At 53.8% G+C, this 14,068-nt stretch overlaps 1 protein-coding gene across 1 annotated transcript in view; it reads left to right on the top strand.

The window, feature by feature from the left end:
• The window catches only part of ITGB5 (integrin subunit beta 5), a 159,664-nt gene that overhangs the window by 112,006 nt on the left and 33,590 nt on the right, over positions 1 to 14,068 (top strand). Inside the window, 1 exon segment of the mRNA XM_045287518.1 lies at positions 4,575 to 5,004. Within this exon segment, the coding sequence (XP_045143453.1) occupies positions 4,575 to 5,004 (430 nt within the window).

Below are 14,068 nucleotides of genomic sequence, written 5' to 3'. Positions count from 1 at the left end.
GCCTTCCTTCAAAGAGTTTTCTGGCAGGCTTCTCCCTTGTTCCAAGGTCATTCATTTCACAGCTTGGCCACGGGCCCTGCTGAAGTCCAGTCACCTTCAGTAACGGGTGGCGTGCCAAATGCTCACCCAGGATATTCAGATGAAGGCGATAAGTCAGGAGCTCCTTGTGCTGAAGAACGAATAAACATGCAAATAAGTCAGCCCCGGGGGGTGATGGGAGGATTCACAGAGGACAGAGGGCAGAGTCGGGTGGGGTGTGAGCTGAGGCTCAGAGGCCGGGTGCTAGTTCTCCAGCTGTAAGCTGGAGGCCCGGCTGGTCCCGTTGGGGTGTGTAGCATATAGAAAGCAGCAAGGTGAAAGCTGTGGTGAGAGCAGCCGAGGGTGAAGGGCGGTATTAGTAAGAGGAGGGGGTAGGGATTGAGGGCAGAGTGATCCGAGCTGGGGCTGAAGCTGAGCCAGAGTAGGATACACTTGCTTAGGAAGGGACCCACTGTGTGGCAGGTGGCTCCATTCTCGGGTGCCAAGGTTGGGCAGGCGGTGCACAAGTCAGAGTGATGGGGGGGCTGGACGGATGGTACAGAGCCTAGCTGAAAGGCTGGGGACACCCCTAAAGAAAAGGGTTGTAAGAAAAGTGGACAGAGGTAGTGGTGTCATCAAGTGTCCCAGGGCCCCGCACATAGGGATGGGGAAGGCAGCCTTGGGACATGTCCTAGTTACCTAGTGTGGCTGCAATAAAAATTACTGCATGTGAGTGGCTCTGAAGAACAGAAACGTAATCTTACAGTTCAGGAGGCGAGAAGGGTTCTGGGCATGATTCTAGGGGACGCTCCTTCACTGTCTGTTTTAGCTTCTAGTGTTGCCAGCCATCTGCACTTATGGATGCATCTGTGTCCCTCATCTGCTGTGCTTTCATCATTGAGCCAGCAGCTCGGCTCTGCTGTGAGTTGAAATCCTCCCAACAGATTTTATAACTCAGAGGTGATTAGGTCCAGGACCCACCCTACACTGGTATTTGGCCTCCTTAACGTAAGAAAACTACCTGCTTCCAAAGAGGTTCAATTTCACACATCCAAGGGTTGGGATTTCAACACATTTGGGGGGAGGCACGATTCAGATCCATAATAGGACAGGTGGGTTAAAGTTTCAGCCAGGCAGGTTGTATCCTGTCGGAGTGGTGCTTATGCTGTAGGTAGTTTAGGAGCTCTGGTGGTGATGTGGGATGAATTTTGGACTGCTTACCACAAGGTCCGGCGTTCATACCCACCATCTGCTCAGTGGGAGAAAGATGAGGCTGTCTGCCCCTGTGAATAGTTACGGCCTCCAAAACCCTGTGTAAGTTGTGAGTCAAAACCGACCTGCTCGCAGGGAGTTGGTGCTTCTGTGACTTGATCCTGTTCCTCTGGGCTCAGAGATCTGTCGGCAAGGAGCAGGACAGGTCCCAGGAGGTAAGGGACAAAGATGTCCTCAAAGAGAGTCGTCGCTTAGTAAAACCTGGGGAGCCCACCTTGCCATGAGATTCTCTTCTCACGCGAGTTCAGCTTTTTCCTGAATCCTTCTCCCCTCATCCAAACACCTGAGTGGGCCTGGCCACTGGGAATTGGTTTTCTCATTAGGTGGTTCTGACAAATCAGTATGCGAGTGGCCAGTCGTGTGGCTGGAACAAAGGGCCCAGTGAGCCCCTGTCACGGGCTTCCCACGGTGGCCCTGCCACCCCTCTGAGGCTTTGTACCCTCAGCCCATCCCCAGGGCTTTGTCTCGTTGAGATCCGAGTGGACTTGGCATCTGCTCAGCTCTGGGTGTGGGGGTTGGGGTGGGGGCTGGGCAGCTCTTTGAAAGGGTGGCTCGGCCTACAGCCCTGTGGGGAAACCAGAGGCATTGCAATGAGGCTTGGATAACGAGACGAGAGGGGTGAGCTGCCGTCTGAGGGGCCTCTGGAATCTTGGCGTGGGAGACTGGAGAGTCTCCGCAAACTGGGAGCCTTCAGTATCAGTTGGCGTCCTTGGTGATCTGGGAGCAAGGCGAAGGAGCTTGCATTCCAACTGCCTGGGATTCTTTTCTGATTCCATGGGGGAATCCTTCCCTCGACGAACGAGCGGGAGAACAGGCCGTCTTCTGTTCCCCGAGTGTTTTTTATAGCCTTCCTGGGCCCTGCAAGGCCTGCTCTCCTGCCGCTGAACTAGGCTGGGCCGGGGGAGCATGTCCCCAGGCCTGCTTTAAAGCCAGGTCTGGCCAGGCTGACAGCACGTGTTCATAGACCCAGCGCAGATGCCGGCTCTCGTCTGAGCGCCTCCACACAGGCAGGTCTTCCTGACAGAGGCTCCTGCTCGCAGAAGGGCACTCCCCACACTTATTCGAGAATGAAATGCATTAGGCTGCTGGTCCAGGTTTCACTTCTGTCGTGTCATCCGTTTCTAAAGGTTCTTTCATTGAGCAGGTCCAGCGAAGTTTGTTAACAGATTGTCACGTCAGGCCAATCACTCGCCTCTCGAGGCCTCAGAAACAGGAAAACACAGGGACGGTTGTGTCCTTAGCCCATCCTGGGTGTGAGGCCTGCTCACCCGAGGGGGCCGCTGGCAAGGTGCTCATCCCCACCCTGCCCTTGATCCTCGTTGGTGGGATCTCACTGACCGACTACCTGGCAGAGCTGCTGAACCATCAGAGAAAGGACTAGCCTTCTGTGGTGGTCTTGTGGGCCCCGGAGGCAGACTCAGCTTCTGTCCCCGTCTCCCGTCCAGGGTCAGGTGCTCCCCGCCCCAGGCACGAGTGGGTCTGCCCTCACTCACAGCGAAGTAGTTTGCCGTGGTGTTTTAGCAGGGTGTCCGTGCGGCCGGTCTGAGTTTCCACAGAGCTGACACGGCACTGCTCTGAGGGGAGTGCTCAGTCATCCGAGTCCCACCTGGTTCCTTTTCCCAGGGGAGGAGGGACAGGTGGAGGAGTTCTCCACATCCTGGGGCCATAGAGCCAGGCGTCCTCCTGGCTGCCCTCATCCCAGCCACGTGAGACCTCACAAGCATCCTCCCGGCACCGCCAGCTACGCCCCAGCCAGGTCCACCTTTCTTCCCATTTCCAGGGCAAGCCTCGGGAGCTGGCAACACTCCCTTGCCTGCTTCCTTTGTTTAGAGAAAAGGTCTGTGCAGGTATGGGGCACATGGCTTCTGAGGGAAGCCCTGCAACCCCACAGGGCCAGGGGCTGCCGGTAAAAGGCTCAGCTGTGGGAACCACTTGCAGAGGAGCACGTGGGGCGCAGGGACACTCGGGGTGTCTGTGGAATCAGACCAGCTGGAAGGGCCCTCCAGAGTCATCTCATCCATCTTCCGCAGGGAGGAAACCTGCTGACCGAGGGCTGGGCAGTTGGCCCGAGTCCTGATGCCCTCCAGGGTGGGCACTCACCCCCCAGAGCTCATATGTTCAGGTGGCACCACTGTGACCTCTGTATCTACAGCACTGGGCACAGGGAAACCAGGGCTAGCTGCTACCTCGTGGATTCTGCTCAGAGTGGCCCCGGCGTGTCAGAGCAAATCACTGCTCCGTAGGGTCCTCAACGGCAGGTGCTTCCAAAGTACATCACCAGGCCTCCCTTCCCACGCCTCTCAGCCTCAAACCACCAACTTTCGGGTAGCAGCTACACACGAACAAAAGACTTTTAAAGTGGGGTGGGGTAGGAGCGAGCTATATAGTGTGGCCAAGGCTGAGGAGAGGATAGAAGGGGGGAGGATGAGGAGGAAGAGGGGAAAGGAGCTGAGAGAGCCTTTGCCTAATTCCTTTGACCTTTCTGCATGAGCCCGTTTCCTCGGGGCAGTGAGGATTAAAAGGTGGCATAGTTGGTAATACATTGAGCTGCTGACCACAAGGGCAGCAGTTCGAAACCACCCTTATCTGCTCTAAGGGAAAAAGAGGATGCTTTCTAGACCTGTAGAGCTACAGTCTTAACAGCTCAGTGGCAGTTCTGTCCTGTAGGGCTGCCACGAGTCAGAATCGACTCAACAGCAGTGAGTTGGTTTGGATCAGAGACCCTATAGAACAGGGTAGAGCTGCCCCATGGGTTTCTGGGACTATAACTTTCTATGGGAGTAGAAGGCCTCGTTCTCTGCTGACCTTGGGGTTGCAGCCCAACAGATGAGGAACATGAAAGAACTCAGCACCCGTGCACTGAACACTCTCTTCATTGACAAACCACCCAGTGTCATCGAGTGAGCTCCCAAGCATAATCTGGACAGCCCTGTACATCTTGATGGGTTCAGACAGCCTCAGCTTTCTCCTGAGAGGCAACTGGTGACCTTGAACCATGGATCTTGTAGTTGGCAGCCCGGCGCCTGGTGCACAGCCCCGTGAGTCTCCTTAAGCCCAGAGAAATCCGTGATTCCTGGTCTCTTCCTACTTGAGTCACTTCCGGGGCTCAGCCCGTGTGTGGGTGTGCAGAAGGCTGGGTCAAGCAGCCCTGCTCAGCCATTGGCTTTGGTTGCAATGTCCTTTGTGCACCTTCAGGCAATTGGGCTGCTGGTGGCTGGGAGGCCAATGTCAGAGTCCCCTTGACACACAATGGCCATGATGTCCCCTGTCTTCCTTCTGCCCAGGCAACCTTTGATGTGTCGGTGGAGGCCCGGAGCTGCCCAGGGAGAAGCGTGGAGCAGAGGTTCACGCTGCGGCCTGTGGGCTTCCGGGACAGCCTGGAGGTGGGACTCGCTTACCAGTGCACGTGCAGCTGCAGCGCCCGGCTGGAGCCAGACAGCGCCAGATGCAATGGCAATGGGACTTACGTCTGCGGCCTGTGTGAGTGCAACCCCAGCCACCTGGGCACCCGCTGCGAGTGCCAGGAAGGGGAGAACCAGAGCGTGTACCAGAACCTGTGCCGGGAGGCCGAGGGGAAGCCCCTGTGCAGTGGGCGTGGCGAATGCAGCTGTAACCAGTGCTCCTGCTTCGAGAGCGAGTTCGGCAAGATCTACGGGCCTTTCTGCGAGTGTGACAACTTCTCCTGTGCCAGGAACAAGGGCGTCCTCTGCTCAGGTAGGCGCCCCGGCAAGCAGGTGTGCTCGGAGCCAGTCATGGGCCCAGGTGCCAATGGGGCATACCCCACAGCCTGCCTTTTGCTCCTCCTCCCACTTCCTTGGCTCTCGTGCCTGGGAGAGTCGCCCGCTCAGGGTGGTGGTGGACACACCACTCCCACAGATGTCCTGGGAGAAGCAGTGGGCACGCCTCCCCCACCGCGGGCATTGGGGCGGGCAGCGGGCGACCAGCATGTCAGATACAAAGCAAGACCAGGCACCGCCATGGAAGGCAGACTCTCAGAACTGGGGGGTTGCTGTCCAAGCTTCCTCCCCATCTGAGGCAGGAATGGCCTGCGTGGCGCACCTGAAAGGTTCCCTTCTTGATGACTTCCTGGGACGGGAAGCTCAGCTGGCCCAGTAGAGGCTGCTTCAGGTTAGGCATTGCATTCATTGCCTACTGCTCCTGTGACCGATCGTGGCCAGTTCAGTGGCTTAACACACACAGGTTTATTCCATCACAGCTCTAGAGGGCAGGAGTTCAAATCGGGGCCTAGTTGGCTAAAAGTCAAGGTGCCGGCGGGCTGCATTCCTTCTGGAAGCTCCCTCTGTCTCTGGCAGCTTCTAGCAGCTGTCTGAAGTCCTTGGCTCATAGCCTCCTCCTCCCTCTTCAGACAGGTGCACTGAGGCCTGCAGCCTCCCTCTGAGTGCCCTCTGCGTCGTTGTTGCATCTCTCTGACCCTCCTGTTTGTCTTATAAGGACCTTTGCGATTGTGTCGGGCCCACCCAGATGATCCAGGACAACCGCCCCTCTCCAACGTTCTCAACCTGTGGGTCTCGACCCCCAACAATCCTTTCACAGGGGTCACCCGATTCATAACAGTAGCAAAATGACAGTTCTGAAGTAGCAACACAAATAATGTTATGGTTGGGTCCCCACAACATGAGGAACTGTATGAAGGGGTCGTGGCCTTTGGGAGGTGGAGAACCACTGCTTAGTCGCTGCTGCCGATAGATAACTGAAGAATCCCTCTTTTCCACACGAGCTAACGTATCCACGGGATGAAGACAGGGCTATCGTTAGGACAGTGTTCGCCCGCCTACCACTGGCACATGTAAAAGTCTTTCCTGTTAGACACTTGAGACTTGCTTCCCAGTAATGTCCCTTCCGCATGAGAACTGGTTGTGCACCAGAAATCGGCTTTGCTGTTCCCTGCTCCCATCTGGGAGCTCGTCCCTCTCCGAGAGCCCCGCAGCCCCTCCAGCCCCGCGGCCCGCGGCCCTGAGGCAGGGAAAGCAGGCCCAGCCCACAGCATAGCTGGGCTCCCTGGCACTCCACTTCCAAGAAGGTGCCGGTAGAAGGCTTGCACGGTTCTTCTCCTTGAAACACTTTTGAGGCGTTTAATCTTCTGAAGGAGCTGTGACTAAGCCAGGTTTCTGGGTGGCCTGTTGGACGGCTTTTCACGTAAGAATAGGACTTGACGTGGATTCCAGTGAAACACGGGCTGGCATTTCCCTTTCCGGAGCCGTGTTCGAGGGACACCCCTTCAAATCGGGTCTTGTGACTTCTGCAGGCAGTGGAGGCGGGACTCTTGAGAGCGGTGGTAGGCTCTCCTGCCGTTCCTCCTTCGGGTGTGTGTTTCTCGTGGCTGCAGTCCCCTCCTCGAGAACCGTCTTCAGAGGGGACGTGTGGGCGCCGAGAATGTGAGACGGACGGGGCAGCGTCACTGATGTGTCCCCGTGGCAGGAGTCCCCATCTGGGCTGAGGGGACACACTCAGGGGTCTGCACGCGGGACTTTCTGGGGAACCACACGATGAGGCGAGTCTGAGGACGCCCATGGGTGTGTGGGGACCAGCATGTCACCGTGGTTGCTCTGGGAAAGCAGATGTCACAGAGGAGTGAGCAGATGTGAGGGCTAGGGCTGAATGTGCCAAAGGCATCACAGGGACTGACTTCTTCTCTGATGAGGACCGGGGACGATCACGAGGGTGGGGATCGACTGGTGCTCTCTGCGTGGCCTAGAAGGCTTAGTGGGTGATGTGTTAGTCAGGGTAGACTAGAGAAACAAATCCATAGACAGTCATGTGCATAAAAGAGAGGTTTATATATAAGAGCAATTGAATATTGAGAAAACATCCCAGCCGAGATCAAGCCCATAAACCCAATATTAACCCATATGTCCAATACCAATCTATAAAGTCCTCTTCAGACTCGTGAAACACATGCAATGATGCCGAATGCAGAAAGATCACAGGCCAGTGGGTGGGAAGTCTTATGGATCCAGTGATGGTAGAAGCATCTCAGTGCTGGCCGGCGTCTCCATGTGGCTCCTGCAGTTCCCAGGGCATGGGCTCTATCAGCTAGTGCCATGTGTCTTGTCCGTAGCATGTCTCTCAGGGAGTGAGCAGCGAAAGGGTGTCTCTCCTGCCTCCAAGGAGGAAATTCAGGAATTCCCAGAACCCTCAGGGGAAGGCTATGCCCACACAGGCCTCATTGGCTCTCACCTGATTGACAGACTCCACCCCTTCACTCTTAATCCTCTCGAGTCCCAAATTGACACGATGATGTAATACCACAGTGTAGGAGCAGGCAGGCCTGATCTAGGCCCAGGAACAGCGCAGGTTGCCTCTGTGACTTGGATGGATGGTTGCTGCGAAGATTAAGAGGGTGTTTGGAAAGCACTTAGCACGTTGCCTGGCACTGAAGGACGACTGGCTGGATACTGATGCCTTTACCAGCCAGGGCCACAGCTTCCAGGCAGCTGGGGGTGGGGGTGGGGGGCCTGCAACTGGTGCCCCGAGGGAGGGAGGAGCTGACCTTGCCCCTGGACATCACTGTGCTCTACTGAAAAAATGCCAGCACCCCCCACACACCTTCTAGACATCAGCCTTTCTTGTAATCAGCTTTCAGCAGTACTTTGCTTTGAGAGAGATAAGAAGATACTATCACAGAGTAGACCTTCTAACTCCTCTCAGTATCCCAAAATAATCCTCTGATACATTTTCATCCCAAAAGCCTGCGTTTCCGGGCTGCCTAGGACCGAAGGCCTCCAGGTCAGACCACCACATGCAGATCCGACCCCACAGTTCACCAGCATATGACCTCGGTTGTCTTGTGCCTCCAATGTCCCGTCTCTAGCAAGGGGCCCACAGCACATGTTTTGGGGTCCCTGAGGCCTGAAAGAGATGATGTCACGAGGACCCTGCCCCAGTGCCTAGCGTGTGTGCTAGGTCCCCTCCCTGGAGGATGCTGTTTCTCCAGGCTAGGGCAGAGCCTGGGAGAGATGTGAGTGGCCCTCTGCTGGGTGCCGTCTGGGAAGCAAGACTCCTCTGTAGCTGAGTGAACACACTGCTTTTCTGTTCCACTCTCAGAACCCGCAGTGCTTCCAAGCGCCTCTCACATGTCAGAATTCTGCCAGGCGCTCCGTCCAAAAGCCCCCTCGCTCCCCCATTGCCATGCAATCCTGCGGTCTTGGGAGAGTCTCACATGTCATGGGGCAGAGGCAAAGCCAAATCCTTGAGGCTCCAGATGAATGATGCTTCAAGTCACTAACTTGCCTGGGGTGACAGAGACGGAGTGCCCCCACTGGAAAAGCCACATGCGTTCACTAAGAATTTTAAAATACAGGGAAATTACTAGCAATGTGGTCAATCTGACAGTACTGCCTGCCTCCTTCTTGGTGACCAGGATTAATTTGGACCAGCTGGTAAAGCAGATAAGAAGTCTTTTCCCCCCTCACCGTGTGCTCGGTGGAAAGAATGACCTGCCCCGAGAGCTAGAGAGTGGTTCTGCACGCGAGAGTGCTCTGGGGTCCACAGAAAGAAAAGGGCCATCCATAATTTCATCGTTCAGGCTTCAGAAGTTGTATTTCCTTCCAAGCGTCTTTCCTTTTAAGTCAATGTGGCGAGTTACCTAATCTCCTGTCAACTTGAGTGAAGGGGTGGAGTCTAGCCTGTCAACCAGCTCACAGCTTGTTGGCCTCATTTGGAGGCGCATCGGAGATAAATAGGTCATTGGAGGTCAGACCCAGTCGATCTCCACCTTCCCTTTCCGGCTGCTGAGACACTCAGAGAGCCGGAGGAAACATGTGGAGACACGCACCAGCTTTGAGATGCTTCCACTGCCACTGGATCCACAAGACCTTCTGCCCACTGGCCTGTGATCTTCCTGCATTCAGAACCATTGCATGTGCTACGTGAGTCTAATGAGGAATGTATGGACTGGTATCAGACATGGTACCTTGGGAATGGGTAGTAGAGAAAAAAATTGTGAAGATGGAGAGTGGATGCTTGTTTGACCTCTGCCTCATGATAGTCTTTCTCCCAGAGGTCAAAATGGCCATCCAGTTTATTGAGATGTTTTCTCAGTATACGATTGCTCTTTTACCTAAAGCTCTTTCTTATCCACATATGAGGTTCTATGAGTTTGTTTCTTTAGTCAACTAATACAGTTTGTGTGTGTGTGTGTTGTATAAAATGTTGCGACTTTTTTCATCTATTGTATCCCATGAAGAACTTGGAGTGGAATTATTTTAATAGATCATTAATTAGGACAGTTGGGCTCTCTCCATTGTACCCCTGTCCCTGCCCCCAAATAGCGCCCTCTATTCCTTCACTTCCAAAGGTCAGCTACTGAAAAGCAACAAGGAATTAAAAGGTGAAACCATCCAAGTCTTCCTGGGGAGAAGAGTTTGGGGAATGAGGTCGTTGTTGTACATTGGGCCATTTAGGCACGCCTGAAAACTGAGCCTGGCTCCTAGCTGGGCTTGGTAACCCTCCTCATCCAGCAGCTCCTTGGACGTTGCTGTCTCCAGCAGGGAGGCTTGCTCAGGGGGCAGCTGTGAATGGTGGCGAGGAGTTCACACCTCGGTTCCTTGGCACCTGTGGTCCGCTCAGGGTTCCTGCGCCAGAATTATGCAGATTGGGTTTGAGATTTGGGTTTCTTATACAATTGGGCTTCCCGTGCGTGAGAAGCTTGGTTTCCAACCATCACTGTGGTCTTGAAGATGCTGACTCAGTAACTCACAAGCAGCAGGCTTCCGCGTTTCCACGCTTCCCTCACCCTTTCCTCTGCAGCTTCTACCTCAAAGGGGATGTGTGCTGTGGTCTGTCCTCAGAGGCATAAAGCTGGCAGGGAGGTGAACTTGAAGAAGGGACTGAAGAAGTCAGGGCCAGAACTGGTAGAGATGCTGGAGAAACCCCTTTGGTTCTCGATGGTCTTTCATCCACAGAAGGCCCATCATCCTGGTCAAGACTGGGGGGAACCACAGAGGGTAGACTTGGGGCGTGTCGTTTGCTGGTAGTGAGTTGGTTCCGACTCACGGCACTCCCGTTTGTGCATAGATCTGCCCCAGATGGAGTTCAAAGTCATAGACATTAGTAACGAAGCAAGCGGGTCTCACTGAGGTCTAAGGTTTGGGGTCTGCTTTGTTGACACTGCTCTTACGACACATGATCGTGGGAGGTTTGTGCGACCGGCGCTGTGGTGTCTCCCACTAGTTTTTGAAGCAACCACTCGGAGAATGGTTCTATCCATAGACGTTGACCCTTATAAAGTCCCGACCTTTCTAAGTGCCTTTGGTAATTGAAGATGAGGAGAACGGCGGGGTCTGTTTAGTAAAAGATTCTTGCTCAGACTTAGTTGTTCTTTGTTCATCTCTCTTAACCAAACAGTGCATTTCTTGGGATTTGAGTTACTCCATTGTGGTTAATGTGGAAATCATTGTAAGTCCTCAGGCTTTTGCTGTCTCTCTACTTAAAGCAACTGCGGGGGGAATAATTTACTCATGACCAGCCGACTTCTTGGATTTCATATATTGAGAAATTGAAATAGAAGGCTATGAGACTTTAAACAGACCGTTTATGGTCCCGGGACTTGGAGAGCCCGAAGGTACATCTAAGTAAGCTCCCATCTACTTTATTTTGTCTAAGATGGAGCTTAGCTGGTTTCTCCAGATGGATGTGTGTACACATGGTATTCTGTTTCCTGGAAAGGTTACACCTTTGGAAACCTGATGGGGCCACTGTGAGCTGGATTCTGCTCATGGCAATGGATCGGAAATATAAAAGGAAGTCATTTCGAGGTAAAGGGCACCTGCTATTCTCTCCCAAACATGAGACGGAAAGCGAGAATGGCACTGGCGGTATCATTTCTAATGGGCCAGAACCAGAAGCCGTACACAGCCTGGGTCTGGGCTGACATTTCCCAGCAGGCTTAGCAACGTTTGACTCAAACTCGTCAGGCAAAGTTCCCTCCGGTATTCGGGCTGGCTCTGGCCTTTTGGATTCTGGCCAGTTGCAACCCTTGCCACGGCACCAGCTGTCTAGATGTGTTTAGGAAGTAGTTCTCAGCACTGTTTTATCGGTGCTTGTGTTGCCGAAACATAAATGTCCACCTTCGGGGTCAGTAGCCTGGGGGTGGCTATTCCGGGGCTGTGGGCACAGGGGCACCTCCCGCCACTGTGTGCCAATGTACATATTTCTTAAATACCTTGTTATAGGGCCATCTTGAATATGGCTTCCTTGACCCAGGTCGCCCAGGCACCTTTTGAGTGGCCCAAGTTCTTAGGCGAAGAGGCTTCTCGGTGAAGCTGCCCTCACTCTGTGCCTTAGATGAGAGAGCCTAGAAACACCTTCAGTGTCCTATCGACTTATCTTTGCTCAGCTGGTGGATGGTTATCCGGACACAATTTGAAAATACAAAACACAACAACAACAAAAACCCAGCACTGACTCAGCAATCCTATAGAATCACCCCATGCGTTTGCGAGACTGTAACCGTTTACAGGAAATGAAACCCCGTCTTTCTCCCTGGGAGCGGCAGGTGGTTTGGAACCGCTGGCCTTGCCGTGAGCAGCCCAGCACGTAACCGTTGCACCACCGGGGCCTCGTAGCAAAAAACGAGGGTGCAACATCTAAACATTTTCTGGAGGAAGGGCACGCTCTGCTCCAAGCGAATCCTGCAGGTCTAGGTTCGGGAATCTGTACAGCAATTTCCCTCTCCTGGTTTGATATCAAATACTCATTATTTACGCGACATTGGATCCCAGGAGGGTCCTATTCCATTTTGGAGGCTGGGGCTCTGGTGGCCCTGGAAGCAGGACTTGTTAGAGGACTTCTCAGTCTCCACAAGCAATGACACACCTGCAGCTGGTGAAGAGACTGCCACGGAAAACCCACAGCTGAGGACTGGTGCGTGGTCCCCGCGGTGACACTGAGATGGCACAGGCACTGTCCAGCACAGAGCTCTTTCTCCTGGTTCTTGCCACAGGGACACCACACTTAAAGAATCGTTGTTTCCTTGTAGGATACAAATGCATAACGTTGCATTTGCCATACAACTCAGTGATGTTGGGTACCTCTCATTGCGCCCCCATCACCATAGTTGCTTCCCAGTTATTCCCCATTCACAAAGCTCCATATCCCCTACGCCAACGCGCCTTCCTTCCCCCTTTCTCTCACCCCGGGTTGCCCCTTACATGTTGGTCTCTAGACATTTGCCTGTTTCATAAGAAGGAATGCGGCCAGAGTGTTCCTTAGAAGTGAGGATGGTGAGACATCGTCTCATATTGTGGACCTGTTGTCAGGAGAGACCAGTCCTTGGAGAAGGACATCATGCTTGGCAGAGTGGAGGGTCAGCGAGGAGGTGGAAGACCTTGAGCGCAATTATGGACGCAGGCACAGTTCGTTATAGACCTCTGCTGTTTGGTGCTCCCTGCAGGGTGGGGGCGGGATTGGATGGAGCCTCGTTTTTCTTCGGGAGAAGTGTTATTCATGATTCTCAGAACACCGACCGAAGAACTCCACCCATGTACTCCCTCGGCTCTGGAAGTTGCGACAGTGAGTGTGACCAGCTGGAAGCTGGGCTTCCTGTCTCTAGGCACTTGCCGGAGCTTCTGGAACAAAGGGAATCGACCGCCTCGCAAGTGTGTTCTCTAACGCAGAGAGCTGACCTTCAGTAACTGGCGGATGCTGTCTCCATGGGAGGAACATCCTCCTGAGCTGGTTTTCTTGAGGATGAAGTAAGGCTCATTGGTGAGCAAGCCCAGAAAGAGAAGGATTCTTTCGATCTCAGGCCTTTTCTAAAGAGGACCAATTCCACGGCGGGTCGACTGGGAATGAGCCACTTGGATCATTGTGGGGAAACCAAGGCCCCCAATCTGGAGTGGAGCTCCTTGTGACCCCTGACCATGGGAGGGGATCAGCAGACTTTGTGCTGCCTTTCACAAGGAGACAACCCTCTTCTCCCTGCTCGACTTCACTGAATTGCATTAGCTTGAGACCCGTGGTCGTTATAGCTGGTGTCAGTTTGAGGATTCCGAGTGAAGGGGTGGAGTCTGGGCTGTCAATCAGGATATAGCCAATGAAGCCTCTGTGTGGGCATGGCCTTCTCCTGAGGATTCTGGGAACTCCTGTCTTCCTCCTGGGAGGCGGGAGACACTCGCGGACTCTCTGTGAGACAGACATCCTGTTGAGAAGACACATGGAGAGAGGCTGATGGCAGTCAGTCTTGGAGCTAAAGGAGCCATGTGGAGACTCCTGCCAGTGCAGAGATGCTCACAACACCACTGGATCCACAAGACTTCCCACCCACTCGCCTGTGATCCTCCTACATTTGGTGTCATAGCATGTGTTTCGTGAATCTGAAGAAGACTATAGATTTGTATCAGATAAATGGCCTAATATCAGATTTATGGACTTGACCTGGACTGGTATGGGAGGTTTTCTCAATATTCAATTGCTCTTGTATACAAAGCTCTTTCTTATACACACAAGAGTCTCCCTGGATTTGTTTCTCTAGTCTACCCGGACTAACACAAGGCCCTCCTTATTTAAGCCTTTCTCCCACCACCCAAGCACGGAGCCTGTATTTTCACAGTCTCACCTGAGTAAGTGCTCCTCATCTTGATCAGAATTGTAGGAAACACTCCATCCCTGTTTTCCTGGGTGAGTTTCCCTGGGTTACTAGAGGCCACGACGGACGCCGCCGCCCAGGCCTGAAGGACTCCCGCAAAGCCGTGACTGGCTGGGGTGCCCTCGTTTTCTGAGTACTGTTGGGCGCAAGGCACAGAACCATCTTCTTCTT

This window comes from Echinops telfairi, unplaced genomic scaffold (genome assembly GCF_000313985.2).
Source record: "Echinops telfairi isolate 266 unplaced genomic scaffold, ASM31398v2 ScPeMD7_17;HRSCAF=63, whole genome shotgun sequence".
Taxonomy (NCBI): Eukaryota; Metazoa; Chordata; class Mammalia; order Afrosoricida; family Tenrecidae; genus Echinops; species Echinops telfairi.
Note: the sequence above shows the minus strand (reverse complement) of the source record. Positions and strands in the feature narration are given on the sequence as shown.